General features: G+C 36.1%; 1 protein-coding gene across 4 annotated transcripts in view; it reads right to left on the reverse strand.

Moving 5' to 3' along the window:
- Nucleotides 1–6,611: 6,611 nt before the first annotated feature.
- LOC128855198 (transcription factor cwo) overlaps nt 6,612–18,773 on the reverse strand; it is a 41,120-nt gene continuing 28,958 nt past the window's right edge. For 3 of the 4 annotated variants that reach the window (XM_054089912.1, XM_054089911.1, XM_054089910.1), the window contains 3 exons: nt 10,416–10,539; nt 8,996–9,317; nt 6,612–8,929 (listed from right to left, as the gene is read on the reverse strand). In XM_054089912.1, coding sequence (XP_053945887.1) covers nt 7,473–8,929; nt 8,996–9,317; nt 10,416–10,539 — 1,903 coding nt within the window. In that variant the 3' untranslated portion in view covers nt 6,612–7,472. The remainder of the gene's footprint in view (nt 8,930–8,995; nt 9,318–10,415; nt 10,540–18,773) is intronic. The other variant, XM_054089913.1, reaches the window with a different exon arrangement.

Raw genomic sequence — 18,773 nt, forward strand, 5'->3', positions numbered from 1 at the left:
TCCTGCCAAGGATAGCGAGAGACCTCAGGTAAAGTTTATACCTCGAGGGACCTTTATTACCACGCTTTTGCCCCATGGCTTGAGCGGATGTTGTTGGTTGATTTATAGTTGTTGGCGTACTGTGGCCCACAGCTTTGCCCTCAACTGTTTCTTGGATTGAGGCCAAGAGCTCATCCTCTGAGGGTGACCCCGTCATCCTCAGTTCGTCCTTGCTTGTACATCTTGTCCAATTGTCTGACGGTTTTTTAAGTGCGTCCGTCGCTTCCTCCTGTCTGTCTGTTTGCTTGTCCTGTAGTTCTGTCCGCGTGTTTGGTTTTTTATCAGTCCGTGCTATCGATGCGTCAGTATGTTTTCCCGTCATTTTGTCCGTTTGTTCTGTGTTTGTTTTCCCGTCATCCGAATTTTTAAGTTTTTGTTTTTTCATTTCGTCTGGTTCGTACGGTCACCTGCCCCGCCAAGGGAGCTGCGCATGTCGCCATGCGCGGTGACCAAAGAGGATAAAGGGTAAATTTCCGGTCGACCAAGGCAGCGCCCCATACCATGGCAAGGCCACCGTTACAACCTGAGGCGGCCTGATATCAGGAGGGCTCCGTACGAATACAGCCTTATTTAGTCCCCCGGCTGCCAAGCCCACCCAATAGGCACGGGTCGCATCACACCGCAGTTGGCTACTCTCCAATAATTTCCATCGAGCCTGGCGTCAAAGTAAATGCGAAATATTGCCGGGAAAGTCTTCTGGAGGTTGCTTTGAAGCCGTGGGCAGACAAAAGTTTCGGTGGCAGACCATGAACGTTTCAAAAGGACTCGGCACCGTCTCACAAAGCTCGAATGAACCAAGAATGGCTAAAAACAACGATCCGAACTTCATATCGTCCACACAATGGCTCTAAAATTCAGCAGACGCGAATCCGATGGATTATTTATTCTCTTTGGGCCATTTTGGAGAGCCAGGTCCGAAGTAAAAGATTCACCATTCTCGAAGCGTTGAAAAGTCATTGTTCGCGAGTTGGCCAAAATACCTACACGTCACGTTCGGGCAGCTTGCGATTCGTTTCTGGACCGTGTCAAGGTCATAGTCAAGGCAAAAGTAAATTAAATTTAAATTTAAAATCTTAATGTTGTACTATTTTCACACATTTTTTACTTTGAATTGAACAAAAGTAATTTTCCGAACTAAATTTATGGCTTGTATAGATGACGTTCTCACGACAGTCGACTCTACGGATTTATATCCGACCAAGGAGTTTCAATTTTAATAATATATATTAATACAATTTACTACTTTTTATTTAAAAACTTTTTCCCAAAAATCTGTTATTAAGTATACATTTTTGTTAATCACACTTAAAAAATGATTAAATTATACATTTAAATCAATTTAATATAAAAAAAAACATAAAATCAGTACTTTAACATCTTCCAATATTTTCCAAACCATTCAAATGCAAACTCTTAAATATATTGTAATATAAAATGGACTTCCACTACTTTCAAAGAAAACGGCTCATACAGTGGTCTATGAAAAGTCTACCATCGACCAAATATTCACAATACGCCAAATCTTGGAAAAGACCCATGAAAGGAGAATCGACACACACCATCTTTTCGCCAATTTCAAAGCTGCATTCGACAGTACGGAAAGGAGTTATCCGTATGCCGCGATGTTGGAATTTGGTATCCCCACAAAACTATTGTAATACGGCTATGCAAGATGACGTTGCTCAATACGAGCAGTGCCGTCAGAATTGGGAAGGGCCTCTTCGAGCCGTGTGATACGAAACGAGGTTTCAGTCAGGGTGCCTCGCTGTCATGTGACTTCTTTAACCTGCTGTTGGAGAGGATCGTACGAGCCGCAGAACTTAATCGCTCAGGCACAATTTTTTATAAGAGCGTACAATTGTTGGCGTATGCCGATGATATCGACATCATCGGCCTTAACAACCGCGCTGTTAGTTCTGCCTTCGCCAAACTGGATAAAGAGGCAAAGCGAATGGGTCTGGTGGTGAACGATGAAAAAATTAAGTACCTCCTGCCTTCAAACAAACAGTCGGCGCACTCGCGTATCGGCACCCACGTTACTATTGACAGTAATAATTTCAAGATTATGAAAGACTTCGTATTTTTAGAAACTAGCATTAACACCGATAACAATGTCAGCCTGGAAATCAGACGTGGAATCTCTCTTGCCAACAAGTGCTACTTTGAACTACGTAGGCAATTGAGTAGTAAAGTCTTCTCTCGACGAACAAAACTAACACTCTACAAGGCTCTCATTATGCCCGTCCTAACGTATGGCGCAGAAGCGTGGAAGATGACAATATCCGATGAAGCAACGCTTGGAGTGTTTGAGAGAAAGATTCTGCGTAAGATTTTTGACCTTTGCAGGTAGGCAATGGCGAATAGCGCAGGCGATGGAACGATGAGCTGTATGAGCTTTACGACGACATAAACATAGCGCAGCGAATAAAGATCCAGCGGCTCTGAAAATATTCGATGCGGTACCAGCGGGTGGTAGCAGAGGAAGAGGAAGGCCTCCTCTGCGTTGGAAAGATCAGGGGTTGAAGGACTTGGTGTGCCCAATTAGCGCCGGTTAGCACGAGAAAGAAACGGCTTGCGCGCTTTGAAGGAGGAGAACCATTCATGGCATTTATTTTTTTTTAAAGAGAATTCCTTTCAAATGCTGGCCGCAACGCGCCGTAATTCAGCCATCCGTAAAAACCAATTTTGAATGACTCGCTGGAGGACTTCGGTTGGTATCTCGCGAATTACTTGAGAACCGTTGACTTCCAATGCCTCAATCGAAGCTGGTTTATACTCAAAGCATTTACACTTTACATACCCCCACAAATAAAAATCCAAAGGTATAATAACACACGATCTTGGTGACCAATCCTCTGGTCCGAGAGGAGAGAAAAATTGCTCACCTTACCGACAGTAAATCAGTTGTTTCACGGGTTATATGGCGCCGTCTTAGTGAAACCAAATTTTGTGTAGATCACGAGATTAAATTTCCGGCAGCGCCAGCCTCGTCTTTAAAGATATATGGGTCGATGATACCTCCACCTAGTAGACCTCACCAAACGGTTGTTTTCAATGGATGTTTGGATGCTCTTGAATGTCTTCAATCCACATACGGCAATTTTGCTTATAGGCTTCATCGCTGAACACCTTAAGTTGACCTGATCGCGCAAACGTTTTGAATTTTGAATTTAATATCACGCGTGATCTGTCAAAAAGACCCTATTGGAAAAATTACCTCCAAATCTAATCACCATTTATTAAAATCTGGTAGATAATTTCATGGCATTTATATTTTTAATATGATATCCGCGGCTACGAGTTACTTGGACCATTCAATCAGTCTAAATTTTTACCACATTTTATAATAAATCTGGGCATACTTGTATGGCATCAAAGATGGTTTGTGGCAAGTTATATGGCAAGTTGCGCAATCTTGTTAGAACCAAATTTTCGTCAATGTTTAGCTGACTACTTCTTGGAGACAAAAATTCAGTCAGAATAGCTCGGCCACAATTTGAAAAGTTTGTTCTGGCGTTGAACGATTATGATGTCTTGTCAAACCTTACTGAACAGAAATGTTAACGCAGTTTGCCATTCCCATCTGTCAAAACATAATTATCGATATCGATAGTTCTCATGCAGCTAAAAAAGCATCCGATATTTGTAAGTATATTTGGCGCTTATATCCTTTTGGCGTATCCGCCGACCTCCTCCTCAAATTTGGGGCGTGTGTCTTGATGTTTTGCCTCCTCTAACCGCTGGACGCCGCTGAGCGATTGCTATTAGAAAAAAAATTCTTCCATCATTTTTGTGTTTCGTGCCCACTGCTGGTTTCGAACTCGGACGCTACCCATTCAGCTTCGGAAGGAACAAAGGGCCGCACAAGAGCTTTCAGAGATACCTAATTTGTAACAATGTTTGCAAATTATGAAATTTAGGTGTTCATTTATCTAAAAAACTAGCAAAGTAGGAGAAAGTGAGAGAGCAAAACGGCATTTTATTATCAAGTTTTGGTATTTAGGTATCCAAAAAACTTGCAAAATAGGGGAAAGTGAGAGATAAAAATGACATTTCATTTTGAGGGGAAGTTGCGAGTTTTTACTGGATGCATTTTTACTTGTAAAAATTTGCAAGTGAGAAAAATAGCTGATCGCAAAGTAAAAATAAATACGAAATCAAATTTGCGAACTCAGTCAAAGATCTAAATTTGAATAAAAATTGTGATTAAAATTCAGAATTTAATTAAATATGTTTGGATTGTATTTATAAAGTTTATTTGAAGTCAAATACCAAATAGGAATTGGCCAATGATATAGAGGTATCTACTTCTGAACCACAGCCTCCACTCACCGTTGCTGCAGTTTCCGAAATGCAAATGGGAAGTATTGAAGGTATCTTGTGCGATACTAAACTCGTTATTTTGCATTTTATTTGCTTTATTTTTGTTTTAATTTAATACGAGGTAGCTCAACCTACATTTTTTTGAATATTTGTGATTTTTCTCGTCAACAATTTAATCAGCTGCTCGTAAAACTTGCAAATTGCTACTGATTTTGCGTTTATCTACGCTTTTTTTTTTTTTTTTGATATTTTTCTCTTTGATAGCGAATTCTCGGAAATTAAGTTACTGGATAATTTTATGAGAACAAAACTAATGTTTCTATTAGCCTTACTCACCATTAAACACAACTACATGCATAAACACGTATCCATTTAAATGTAAAACAAGAATATTTTCACAATTTGAACATTCATATAAACTTTTATTTTAATAAATTTGTTGTTTCTATAGTTTTTTTTTAATATTAATTACATACATTCAAATATTAAGTGTTTTACCACATATACATACATATATGTATTATATATAATACATACATGTAAATAGTTAACACAATAGAATTATAGTAAATCTATTTGTAAAACATATACAAATATTAACGGTTAAAAGAATAAACATTACATACACCTAACTACATGGTATTGTTTTTTTTTTTTTTATTTTTACTACAGTCAAGTACACGCACACAAATAACTCTAAATATACTTCACCTGATATCTCAAAAACAAAAATATGTCCACTGCATATAACAACTTCATGTTTTAACAATCATATAATATACCATATAAATATACATACATATGTATACATATACAAATATTCTTTTTTTTTTTGATTTTCCAACGGCTTGCGTCAAATAAAAACGCGCACTTTTTATAAAAAAAAACAGGTGTAAGTAAGCAGGGATCAGCTTTTTGACAAATTAACGTTTGATAAAATCTTCAAAATTGTTTCCTTACAGTTTTACACAATAAAAATTGTAAAAAACGTTCTTTGCAGACCAAACATTGAATTCGGCTTAGTCTTACTTTTGCAGATTTGGTGGGCATAATCATCACTCTTTCTACACAGCTTATAAATATAAACATATGTACCTACTTTTTCCATAGCAGAGCAATTCAGAATTAAACTCAAACAGTGTGGCAACATGGCCTTTGCGAAATCGCATAGTAGCATAACAACAACCTGTATATATTTGCCATCATAATTTGTCCATGCCATGCTGCCAAGCCATTTGCACCGAATTGTGAATAGCTCTAGTGCATTATTTTTTTTTTTTTTATTGCAACAAACCAATAACAACTTGGTTATCGTCTTTTGGAACCGAATTATGGTACTAATGAGCGAATGCAACTCGCAAAAACAATTCGACATAAACTCACTCGATAACACGTGTCTAGACAATAAAAATTGTGTTAGTGAATAAAATGCCGTTATTTTATTTTACACATCAATTCGTTTAATTTGAATAGAAAAATTAAAAAAAAAAGTTCCCAAGTTTTTGCTTTCTCTTGCCATAAATATTAGCTCTCCCGGACCTTGGCAAGCAAATTGGAACGCTACTAGAATCTCTAAAAATTAACAATTACTTCGTAATAACTTATTTCACACAATAACAAATTAAATATGCACAGAGTAAGTATTCAATTTGATTGCTGTATAGACAAAATAACAAATATACAAAAAGGAGCAATTGCAAATTTTATTTGTGATAGGTAAAAAAATAAAATAGTATTTTTGTTAATATTATTGTACTGCTCCCATTTTGATAGTTTATTCTTCCGATCTTTTTTTAATTTAAGTTAAATTTAAATATTTACCTAAATTACATTATCAAATTATATAGTACAGTATTAATAACATTAATATTAAATCAAAATACGTATGTATGTGTATGTTTTCTAACAGATACTATGAAAATATTCCATATCGTATTAGTAAATATTTATTTTCACATGGCAAATAAATTCATAGTTTTAACACTAACTTAAATTTATTTTGCAAACTATGGATTTGTTTTTACAATTTCTCTTACGTATGTTTATTATTCTCTACGCTATTTTAATACACGTTACATATGTACATATGGTATATAGTGTAGAGATATACACACATAGACCAATGTAGGACTTCAAAATATTCTTATTGTTGTATGTATAAATAACATAACACACATACATATGCTTTTTCATGAGGAACTGCCCCTCCTCAACTATTTCTATACAAATGGTTTTTTCTACATTTTCAGTTTCTTTTTTTTTGTTTATTTTTTCAAATTACTCAAAGCAGCTTTTGACTAGTAGCATTTTTTGTTTAAGTTGCTTTTATGCATAGCAAATACAGACATGTACTTGGATGCTACAATTTCACGATACGTCTTTGCTATACTACACACATGCAAACCGATACACGACATACATATATAGGTATGTCTGCAAAAATCTTCTCTAAATTGCACACTTATTGCCCCGCAGCTGACTCAGTCTCAGAGTTCAGCAAGATTCATTTGCAAATGTAAAAGTTTGTAAATAATTTATTGTTTAATTCTTTTACTACTTCATTACAGGTTTAAGTCTGTTAGGTTTTGATCCTTGCACAAAACGAAACACTATTGAAATATTCCCTTTTTTTATGTTTTACTTTTTCTGCTGATTTCAGTGTCAATAGAAATATATAACCATAACCAGTCATATATATAACAATTATTGTTGTTGTTGCTATTGTTGGTGGTTTATTATACAGAACTATTTCGCTCAGGTAAGTCTTCGCTTCACAATAATCGTAAACATTCCATCTGACACCCAGCTGACCAGTCGAACGCATGGCTTTGCTTTTACTCCACCCTGTATGCATTACTCTTCGATTGTCATCGTCCGCTATTTGCTGGCTCTTGACTGTTGGCTGATGCTTGGTGTGAAGTCACTTTTATTGTTTCATCCTATTTCACAGATGTCTGAGGTAGTGCTGTTCCTTGTAGTAGTAGTGCTTGAGGAAAGGTTGGCGTCCTACGCCACCCGACCAGCCACGCGGCAAACTGACACGTACGTTTTTTGCTGTTGCTGTTATTGTTGTTAATTTTGTTTTAACTATTTGTTGCGCGTATGCGTATTTACCAGCCATTACTGATGCTCTCCAATTTGGCTTTGGTCACAGCTGTAGCAGTGGCTGCCGCCGTGGAGGATACTGTACCGTTGACGGGGGGCAGTTGTTGTTTGCCTGCAGCTACAGCAGCCGCTGCCGCAGCGGCGGCAAGAAACGTTGAAGACGATGTGGTCGGCATAAAGTTGACGTTGATGTTTATCGGATGCACCACCGGCATCGATGTATAGTTCTTTTCGAGCAAATCGGCACCATTGAGGAATGGCACCAGAACATTATAGTCAACATTGAGCGGTACGTAGTAGGTACCCTGACCGTGCAGCGCAAAGATGGGTACGGCAAAAGAGCGTGCCGCGTGCATACTTGGCGGCACGTGCGTTGTGCTACTGGGTGTACTCAAAAGTGTTTTGGCGCCTAGTAAGCCGGCGGGAGCACTCAATTCGGTCTTGATGTCGGCAAAACTGAAGGGCTTCTCATCGCGTGCGCCCAGTATGCTGGTGGTGGTGGTAGTTGGCGTGCGCACAGATGGCAATGGACGTGTATCACAGTCTTCCAAAGCGCTATTGCTATTGACGCCACCTACCGCTTCGGCCAACTTACGTTTCTTCGCTATGATGGGCGCAATTTCAGGCTCGGTGCCATCCTTCGAGTGTTCGGACAACGAGTGCGTATGCGAGTGTTCGCTTTGTAGTAACGGCGGCGCCGGACAGTGTTCGCTGGAGGTTTCTTCGTCATGTAGCTCGTGATTGAAGCGCTCCTTTATGTGATTCTTGTACTTGTAGTTATTGTTGTGCTCAATATCGTGCGATGACTCGGAGAAATTGCGCATGCGCGCTGACAGCAAGCTGTCGGTGGTGTGCTGATGGAGGTTCAGGTGAGCGTGATGATTTAGCAGGGAGTCGCGCGGCGGCGGCGAATGCATGTTGGAAGTGTCGGTGTGCAAGAGCGGTTCACGCGACGATGACTCAAAATCATGATTACTCGATTCGTTGTGATGATTCAATGTTGCCGGGCCCGTGGACGTTATAACTGGCGCCTGGTGTGGACGTTGCGGCGAATTACCCGATGGTGCACCGCTCTCCATCACTTCACCGCCATTCGGTAATGCCGTCGCCGTACTAGTGGCATTATTCAAAGTTGCGTTCGTCGATGAAGTGTTGGAATTGCTGGCCGCATTATTTTGGCTGCGGCTGCTATTGTGCTCGTGCGCAGCACTATTATTAGTGCTGTTGGCAACCGCGGCAGCAGCCGCTGCGACAGCGGCATTACGTTGCAACTGATTCAGGTGGTTGCGGAAACTCAAATCCTTTACATCGTTATGATCGTTGCTCTGCTCGATGTCCGAGTTGCCCAGCATGTCACGCAACTGACACAACGGCGGCGCCGTATGATACGCTTGATGCGGACTGCCGCTCGACGCGCTCACATTGTCGGGTATATGACAGTTTCTCGACTTGTAGCAGTCATCTGTGAAAAATTATAGAAACGGGTAAGCTAAATTGCTAAGTAATGGAGTGAGATTGCTGCACTTACTTTTCATCAGTTCCACGCAATGCTCCTGCAAGCGCGCCACCAATCGATAACAAAACTCCTCCATGTGGCTCTCGTAGAGAAACTTGGCTGCCTCCTTCATGCAATCCGTATAGCCCATGCGGTACTCGTTTTCCTTCTGAATGCACTCGCTCTGCAGATGCTTCAAGTGCCTAATGGCCATTTCGATGATCTCGGTTTTCTCAATGCGGCCACGCCCTTTACGTTGGTACTGCGGCGGAATGAGACGTGAGAGGTCGGCCAGACAGGAGTTCATGCGATCGCGTCTACGCTTCTCAATAATACGATGTGACAATGGATCTTGCTGTTGATGGGCGAGAAGGAAAATAAAAGAAAATGTATACATTAGATTTGCGTTGCAAGCGTAGATAAGTATGTGAACGTTAAAAAAAATAATAAAACAACTGTTAAAGAAGAAGAGAGAAGGGATAGTGGGTTAGCATTGCTTTATTATCGTCATGACTCTTGCCATGCCACAGTAGGAAGTAAACTTTATTTCAAAATTTCAAAAATTCGCTTAAGCTACCAATTTATTTATGTATTTATGTATTTATTGCTTTGAAATATATATGTAACTACTTATTGGTTATTGTAACTATGTATGCATATCCATACATATGTATGCGTATGTGTAAGTGAATGTAAGTGAATGAGAGGTGAATATTGAATATTGGATATGCAGTGCTCGGAGAAAAGGGGGCAGATGGGATTTTTATTTGAACCATAGGCGAAGGATATGAATGAATGTTTGTATGTATGTACATAAAATGCATATGTATGTATTACTACAATAGTTAAAATCATTTATAAAGCTAAGCGACTTGGTGTGTGTGTGTGTTTTTTTTTTTGGAGTCAAAAGCGGTCGTGTTCACAGTGCATTGTTTTTATTCATTTATTTTATATACATATGTATGTATGTATTTATTTATGTATGCATGCATGCATGCATTTTAGCATTTTTTCTGCAATTGTTTTGCGTTTCTGTGCGATGATGCAGAACATTTGTACGAGTATGCGCGCGGCCGCTGCTGATCCACTGGGTGCAGAGGTGTCACACTAAATGCCATTTATTTCCTCATAACAATCACTGTCTTCACTAAATTCCTGTCTTCTTCTTGTGCCACGCCCTGTCTGCGATTAGCTCTGAGCTCCCTCACCACAAATTTCTTTCTCTTTAGAACAACCATGCGAGCAATGAGCATACCGTTAGGTTAATACGTGAGTAGTACGAGTTTATGTAAAGTACATCATCCCGATCCCGTTCCCGATCCCGTCTTGGTACGAGTATTAGAGAATTTTCATTTATTCTGATTAGTACGAGTATTTCGTTTGCGCTCATCACTTGGGTTGATTGCTAAATTTTTTTTTGTTTTTTGCAAAAAAAGGTAAGGAAAATATTTACCCTCGAAGTTTTATTACGTCTTCCGGTGGCATATTCTGCATCATCCTCGCTGTACGCTGTTGCTGATGTGGAAAAATTTAAGCTAGATTCTGTGCAATAAGGAAAACTGGATACTGCTGCTTCGCTATAATTTGTATGTATGTAAAAAAAAGGAGGAAGATTAAAAGTGAGTAAAAATGTTCGTCAACAAGTTTTGATTTATTTATTTGGAAATTAATACTTTATTCAAAGGAATGTAAATAAATAATAATTTTAAAAATACATAGATAATTAATTAATCAATATGGCGTACATACAAAATGCAAGTATACACATTTCTTAGAGCTAATTTATTAAGCTATACAATTTTTATTTTTCTTACAAATTACGGGACCAAATAATGAGATCTCTATTTTTTATAAATTTAATTCTCAACATCTTAACGTTTTGTAAAAGCGCTCTTCCAGTAGGCACACAGCGTGAAAATAAAAACTCAATGCGTTTTATTGAATTTATTTCATTTTTCATTTTCGTAATTTTTAATTAATTGTTTTGTTGATTTATTTATGAATAATACATATTTACATATAATCATAAAATACATGTTTGATTTATATCTAAAATTATAACTATTTTGTATTTTTGTGTTGAACTATAGAAAATTTATTTATTTTTCATAATTTTAAACGAACTTTTTACCAACGAAGCTATTTTTAATATTATTAACTTCTCTTTCCAATTTAAAATATTTAAAATTCAAGCATTCAAATAAAACGTCATTTTTATATTAATTTCAATTTATGTATGTTAGTTATTAAACTTAATTTATTTTTCTTTACCCCTTTTCCATTATTCGACGGAATAATCCGCGAACAAAAACTCTCTCTCATAACCCAGAGCGGAATAGTCCGCGCGAACAAAAACCCTTTCTTATCACCAAGAACGGAATAATCGGCAATAAATTATTTTTTTGTTTAAGTTTGAGCAAAACAAATAGTTTGGTAATCCTGTAACATTCTTTTTCATTAGAACAAACAGTAAAAATCCTGATTTGCTCATTTCGAGCGGTGATGCAAAGGTTTAAAATGAGACCTCTAAATGGTCCACCAAGAAAACTTTCGTTAGAAATAATTAACAAATCTACAGCAAGCTGCGTAAAAGCTCATTAGCACGATTAGCTTTCAAGTTATAAATATTAATCAACCAACTGTTGAAGAATTACAAACTATTCGCGAAGAGTGAAATTCTAAAAAAAAGTAGGAGAATGCAAAAATTTAGTCTCTTCGAATAAATATTCAGCAGCAGAATGCTAGAAAGCAACGTAAAATTCTCTCTCAATAGAAAAATATACAAAAGAAGCACGCAAACACAAAATTTGAGTAACTCCCAAAATGCGATAACTGATTTTACTGAACAAGTCTTAATATTCCTTTATTATTTATGCATTCCCTACTCGATTTCTTGGTTTTACTAATATTAAAATATTTGTGCCACTTTGTTTGATTGTTTAAATTGCAACTGGATTTTATTAGTTGTTTTCTTGGTTGCAAATTTTTGACAGAAAACTTTTCCCCTCATCAGAAAATTAGCAACGTCCCCTTCAAATCAACTATCGCTTTGCGCTCTCAATTTCCCCTACTTTTAGAGTTTTTTACGTACGCAAACGCCAAAACGTGATAATATTCAATAATTAACAGGCTGTCGAACAGACTAAATTACAATTTACCGAATAGACCTTAACTAAACACTTGGTTTTCACATATCCGCTCAAAAATATTACACATTTTCTCCACCAAGCTTACAGAGCAGTTGGCCCACATTGCAGTGCGCTTACTTTTTCATCTGCGTAGCTTATACACAATACGGCATTACAAGCAAATGATTCACAAGTTTTCAATTTCCCACGTCAACATCAAGGATCTAAGCAGGCACGACGAGAGGGGAGGCATCGAGGTCTTTTTACCCCGGGCCCGGAGTTCTCAGAGAGACCCGGACTCGAGAGTAGTTTTAATTATACGAATTAGACATAATTGGAAAGGGCCCGCATTTGCAATTTTCCCCTGGGGCCCGGATATGCTCTCTACGGCCCTGGGTCTAAGTGTTCAATGGTTACATCAGGACGGTGGAACAAGCACATAAAACTATGTAGAGAACTTTTGCTGAATGAATCCGCACAATAATTATTTTTATAATACTCCGTTTAGGTCATGTGAAATGGCCTCTTTATTCCTGTTCTATAGACTACGTCAGGTCGCCGACCTCTGCTGATAAACCTACTTCGGTTACTGTTGTTACATTCGGCGCGTTGGTAGCGAGATAAGGACAAATATGCAAGAAAAAGTGGTATAAATTTCTTGTAAACACTAAATGCCATACAAGCAAGCTAATATAATAAAGTCAAAAAATGGTAATTTTGTTGTATTTTTGTTTGCTTGTTTAAAATTTTGTTTTTATATAGAACCCGTTATAGATTTAAATTGGACAGTGCGCCGAGGAAATATTACTATATATACTATATACATAGCTATGAATATTAAGTAAGTGGTTTTACATATTCCACAACAACAATAAAAAAAGAATAATAACTTTGTATTTATCGAGCAAGTAAAAATAAGTAATAAACAAGCAACGATACAAACATACATTTGACCATTTCGACATTAATTTTGTGAGATATTTTAGCATAGCAAACGTGAGTTGCTTAAAATACTTGCCAAAGAGAAAAGAAAAAACAAAAGGCGACCAGAATAACACGAGAATAAATTGAAAAAAAAAAAATCTCAAACAAAAAATTAAATTTAGTGCACACATTTACAAACATATCTGTGAACTTTTGACAAAACAACTTAAATCCACTTTGCACTCTTTTCCCGTTAAGCACAAATTTGGTTAGGCCTGTTGCAATATTTTAACTATTAATCATTCATAGGCGGAGCTTAAGCATTCAGGGCAATCAAAGTTGTGATAAAATATAAAATGTGGACATCAAATAACAGGCTTCATTGACCCGAAAAGAGCACCTGTTAAATCCAAATAAGCTGTATTGTCAGAAATACACAAATACATATAGTGCATATGGTATGTATACATGTAAATAAATATAATAATCAGCAAGTGGAAGAATTTCAAAAAAAATGTCTGTGATCTTCAAATCAACAATTTCAAAAACAAACAACTAATGTAGATTCATTAAATTTACGCTTTTTATTTGTAGGTATTATAAAATTTGTGGGTTCATAGCTATGTACAGAAGTATGTATGTATGTATGCCATCCACACACCAACAGCTCGCTCCCAAATATTCATACTCGCATTCGCACTCGCACGAACACGAGGTGGCGCTAAAATTGCTCGCACAGATAACCAAAACAGATGAGCCACAACCACAAAACTGAAAAACAAAGTGACTTGCACTTGAATCTCTCGCATGACAAAATCGAGATGTTTCAAGTAGAAGAAAGCTTATACAAATATACAAAACTAAATGTGTACGGGTACATTAATACCTATAAGTATGTGTACATTTATGTATGTATATACATACTTAAGTATAATTAGCTGTTAATACCACCACTGGCCATTGGCGCTACCACCATCTCAGCCAATTAATATGTGAGTTAAAAAAAACCAGATCGGAACGTATGCCATCTAAAAATACTGTGGAATGAAATTAAAAAAAAAAACAAAACAAAAAGGGAGACAGAGGAAAAACAAAACTAAAATACGAAAAACTGTCAAGAAAATACTAATTATGTAGACAAAAAAGTTTAATAGCAAAAAAATAAAAGAAAGTAAGTAGCAAAAACCGCAAGAATCTGTTTTGCTTTCGGCACTATGTTTACACTTTCGTTTGGGTATAATAAAACTATTTTATAAATGACACGATATGCATAGTTGGTCTGTTGCTGGGTGGACTAAAATCTTTAGAGCTATCGGACAATAAAACTAAATGTCGCATAATCATAGTCCAATGTCATTTTACAAATGCACGTACAAGGTGGCGCAAAATTAATCACCCTATCGGAATATTTATAGTTTTTGCAAATGGCAAATGACGTCGATCATATTTGACACTTGTGAACTAAACAGCTGCAATATACAAAAAGGCAAGCAATTGAGCGCGTAAAGGTCAAAATAAAAATTTTCATCATTCAAAAACATTTTTTTTATTTAGTAAAAAAGTTATTCAAAAAGCGTGAGCGAAATTGGATGCATGAAAGCGAAAAAGACTGCCTACGTAGTACTAATCAATTACACATACCGGCCATTGAAAAAAAAGATACTTCGGATGCACTTCATAGGGATATGTTGGCTTTTGGATTGCATCGAGATGTAGAAAGAACTAAACAGGAAAAACGAAAAATTAAGCAATGGAAAGTAGATGCAAAAAAGGCGATTGCGATTGTTAGAAAGACGACTAGGACAAGAGGGAATGTGGATGAAATTAACATTAGAGATATTGACGGAATTAACAGCACATTCCTTGATTGCATATGACCTTGAAGAGAGCACAGCTTTGTTAGACAGCAATACTTTGATTTCAGATCCAATTCTGTCAGCTTCAAGCCAGATTTCGTAGCATTATCTGCGGACATTAGAAACTTAGTGCAACAGCAGTGTTGAGCCTGTGCCTGAGGTTCATGGAAAATTAATCAACCGATTGTGTAAACTTACCCAAAAAATGTAATAACAGAAGAGATGTTATTAGAGAAAGAAAGCAACAAATTTGTGTCTTCAAATGCCGAAGAGATTCTTATTTTAAGAATGAAGCAGCTCAAGGCAGAAATTGCACATAGGTTCTTAACGGGATAGGAAGATCTCCTTTTTCGCATTTCATCTTTGTTTAGTATTTTCTTTCAAAAAACAAATTGTGGCTTCCTCCCATCTGTACCTTGAATATAAAGCAACTTCATATAAATCGAATGGATTAAATCTCTGTTTATACTATTTAAGGCGTCTTAATAATCTTTCATCACCTATTATATCAAAATCTCTTTCAATTTTTCTTAAGCCTCAGTTTAACAAATTTAGACCTGACTTTATTTTCATGATTATACGCCAATGAGAGTAACTTGAGTAAAGTAGTAATAGTAGTAGTAGTAAAAATCATGAAAGCGCAAAAAAGCCATGACATAAGCTGCAAAATATTGACTTACAAAAAATAAACAGGAAAACATAAAATCAGCTATGCCAACTAACATCTATGGAAAATAAAAAATACACACTTAGTCATTTCGAACAAATCGTAGACAAGTAAAATTAATTGATTGAATCATTCTATATAAATTATTATTTACTTCCGTCGTGCGATCATGGAATATACAAATACGATACCGTTGATTGTTTGGCATTTTTCATAATTTTGAGAGGGGAAAATCTGCTGGCTACAAGAGAAAAAAGAGAGAAGGTTGCTCTGAAAGAAACGCTGGCAGCCACAGGTATTTCAAGCAGGCGAATGCTTTTGCTATAACTTCTAACAAATTCCTGTAAAATCTGGCTCAATGGTAATAAGTAGTGTCTGTAATTTAACAGCTGTTACATAAACATTATAACCGATTATAGTTTCGCTTTAAATGTACGCCATTCGCAGTTAACATACAGACAACCATACAAATAGCATAATAAATTCTATTACCATGCCTATCACAAATACATACATACGTATGTAAGTGTAAAAAGTTTTAATTTTTGAGTTTTTCTAATATACATTATGGCATTGCTATTCTTAGTGGGCACTTACATACATATCTACATATTGTATGGCGGTATTAATCGAAAATTGTGTCAATGTTTGCTCTGTGCATAAATACGTATGTATGTATTTATACATTAAATGTAAATAAATGAATTAATCAGTCTGCCTGTATTTCCGATTTTTTGTCGAAAACAACGAAATTGACCTCGTTTTCGTTCAAATTTACTATGTTGCTTACGGTGACGAGCATCTGGCGTATGAGTTATGTGTAATTTATTAATATATGTACGTACATATACGCTACGTATGTAAATCTTTACGATTTTTTTTGGGATCTCGTTATTTCAATACCGGGATTAACTTCTGGTTTTATATTATTATTATTTTGGAAATTGTGTTATACTTTAGCGAGTACATACATATCTGATCAATCATGGATCAAAAAAGCATGAGGCAAAAAATTTAAAAAGTCAAAAAATGTATTTTGGGGTGAAAAAAGGTCATACCACTGAATTTTATATTAAAAAGAAACCAAAATCAAGCGCTTTCAAAGTTCAAATTTGTAAAGGAATTTTTCTGTCTCCATTTATGCAAATGCTTCTTAAGGGGGAAGTCTACTGTGAATTTTTCAAAAAATCGATTTTTTTTTTATTAGCTTAAAAAATACTTTGAACCCTCTTAAATAAGGTACAATATGTGTTACAGCTGGCTAAATTTTTCTTCGTTGAAATTTCGACCTTTTCCCGAAGCGCTCCAAAGCGCGTACCTGCTATACTGAAACTTTAAACGCATTTTTCTCGAAACTAAGTTTTTGTATACGGTGTACACGATATCTCGAGTTCTGATAAATTAATCAGCTTAAAAATTTAATTATATATTCTCTGTAATAGTGTCTCTCGTCTGACATAGGATTTTTTTGATATCGTTATTTGTTAAATTGTTATAAACAATAGTAACATCAATTTTAGGCAAAAAAAAAGAAAAAAATTTCAAGAATTTTTTTTCAACGCCAAAATTTTTTATCGACATAATCCTACGTCAGACGAGAGTCAATACTATGTATATGATAACAATATTTTGTTTTTTTGTTTTAGATCACCGAAACGTAAGATTTCATGTACACCGTTTAGGCACCTAAGAAAAGCGGACCTGCGCTTGCAGAAGTGCCACAGCGGCCATTTTGAATATTTTGACTTAAAATTTTTTTTTCAAAAACTTAAATATATAATAAAGATAAGAGTTTAAATAGATTTTATGTACGAGCAATATTTTGTTAGAAATAAAATCCGGAAAATAAGCCTGTTTTTTCCCTTGTCACAGTAGACTTCCCCCTTAAGAAATTACAAATCCAAAATATCCCAGTATTTTTTTTAATATAACAAATATCGGGATCTCAGGATGCCGGGGTTGGCATCCCTAGTGTGTACATATATGTATGTTTGTGTAATGTGTTGCAAAAATGTTGTGAAGAGCCATCCAGCTATTCGATGCTCGCCTCAGCCACAGCTGCTTACGCCTGTTTACAATTATATACATGTAGGTACAACTGTGTGCATGAAAACAGCAGTACCCTCAAATAATTATTTTGATACTTTTTGTTTGGTAAATTATCTTATAAATAGTACAAAAGAAAATTTCAATACCAATTATCTACCAAGTGTTAAGGGATTTCAGATGTGGACTGAATAAATTTGGCAACTACGTAAATAACGGTTCATTAATGGCATTCTAACGTCTTTAAGTGCAACATTGAAATAGCAGTGCATTCAGTTTTTAAGGTTATAGAAGGAATATTAATAAAATTTTGCACAGATTTAGACGAAAGTACGTTTTTTATAAATAAATATTTAAATATTATTATTTTTTTAATTGTATAATAACATATTTCTCATTTTTTTGATTATAGTGGCTGCAGCAAAACACTGCACCACAGAATATCGAAAGCAAGAAATTGAGAGCAAATGGAAGATTTTACACAGAAATATAAAATATTCCTTAATGCTCAGCAAAAAATGATTTCAAATGCAATCAAATTTGTGGAAAAGCCGGAAAAAAGGGGAGGAAATGAAAAATTTCCATGCAATACAATCGAGAAATTGTAAGGTGTTCCAAAGAGAATCCCATGAAGGCAGCCATGTAAATGAACTTAAATTTTTCTGACATGACTGTACGTAAAAGACTAGAGGAAGCTGGATTGGCAGCTCGCAGCTCTCGAGAAAAGCCACTCCTGACACGAAAACATAAGGCAAAACGTTTAGAATTTGCAACAAAACATGCTAACGGGGCAGCCGAACATGTGGCGTAATATTTTATATACTGACGAATCTAAAATAATTTTGCATGGCGGCACGAGTTCACGACAATATGTATGTTAGACGTTCGACTGGCACCGAAAACCAGCCACAATACACTCGAAAAACCATTAAATATGGGGGCTCAAAAATACTGATATGGGGATGTTCTCAGATTAAGAGAATGAATTTTTCATAGATAATTTTGTAAAGCAAAATTTCGAAATACATACATACATAAATGCATCATTTTGCCATAAAGAATTTCATAACACAGAATTTTAGCATTCAGAATTTTCAATACACAATATACCATACAAATTAAGTACTCAACCCCACCAGAATCACACTTACACACTTACGTTAGCAGCCAAATATTTTGGATGTCCAACA

The sequence above is a fragment of the Anastrepha ludens genome, chromosome 2 (assembly GCF_028408465.1).
Source record: "Anastrepha ludens isolate Willacy chromosome 2, idAnaLude1.1, whole genome shotgun sequence".
NCBI lineage: Eukaryota > Metazoa > Arthropoda > Insecta > Diptera > Tephritidae > Anastrepha > Anastrepha ludens.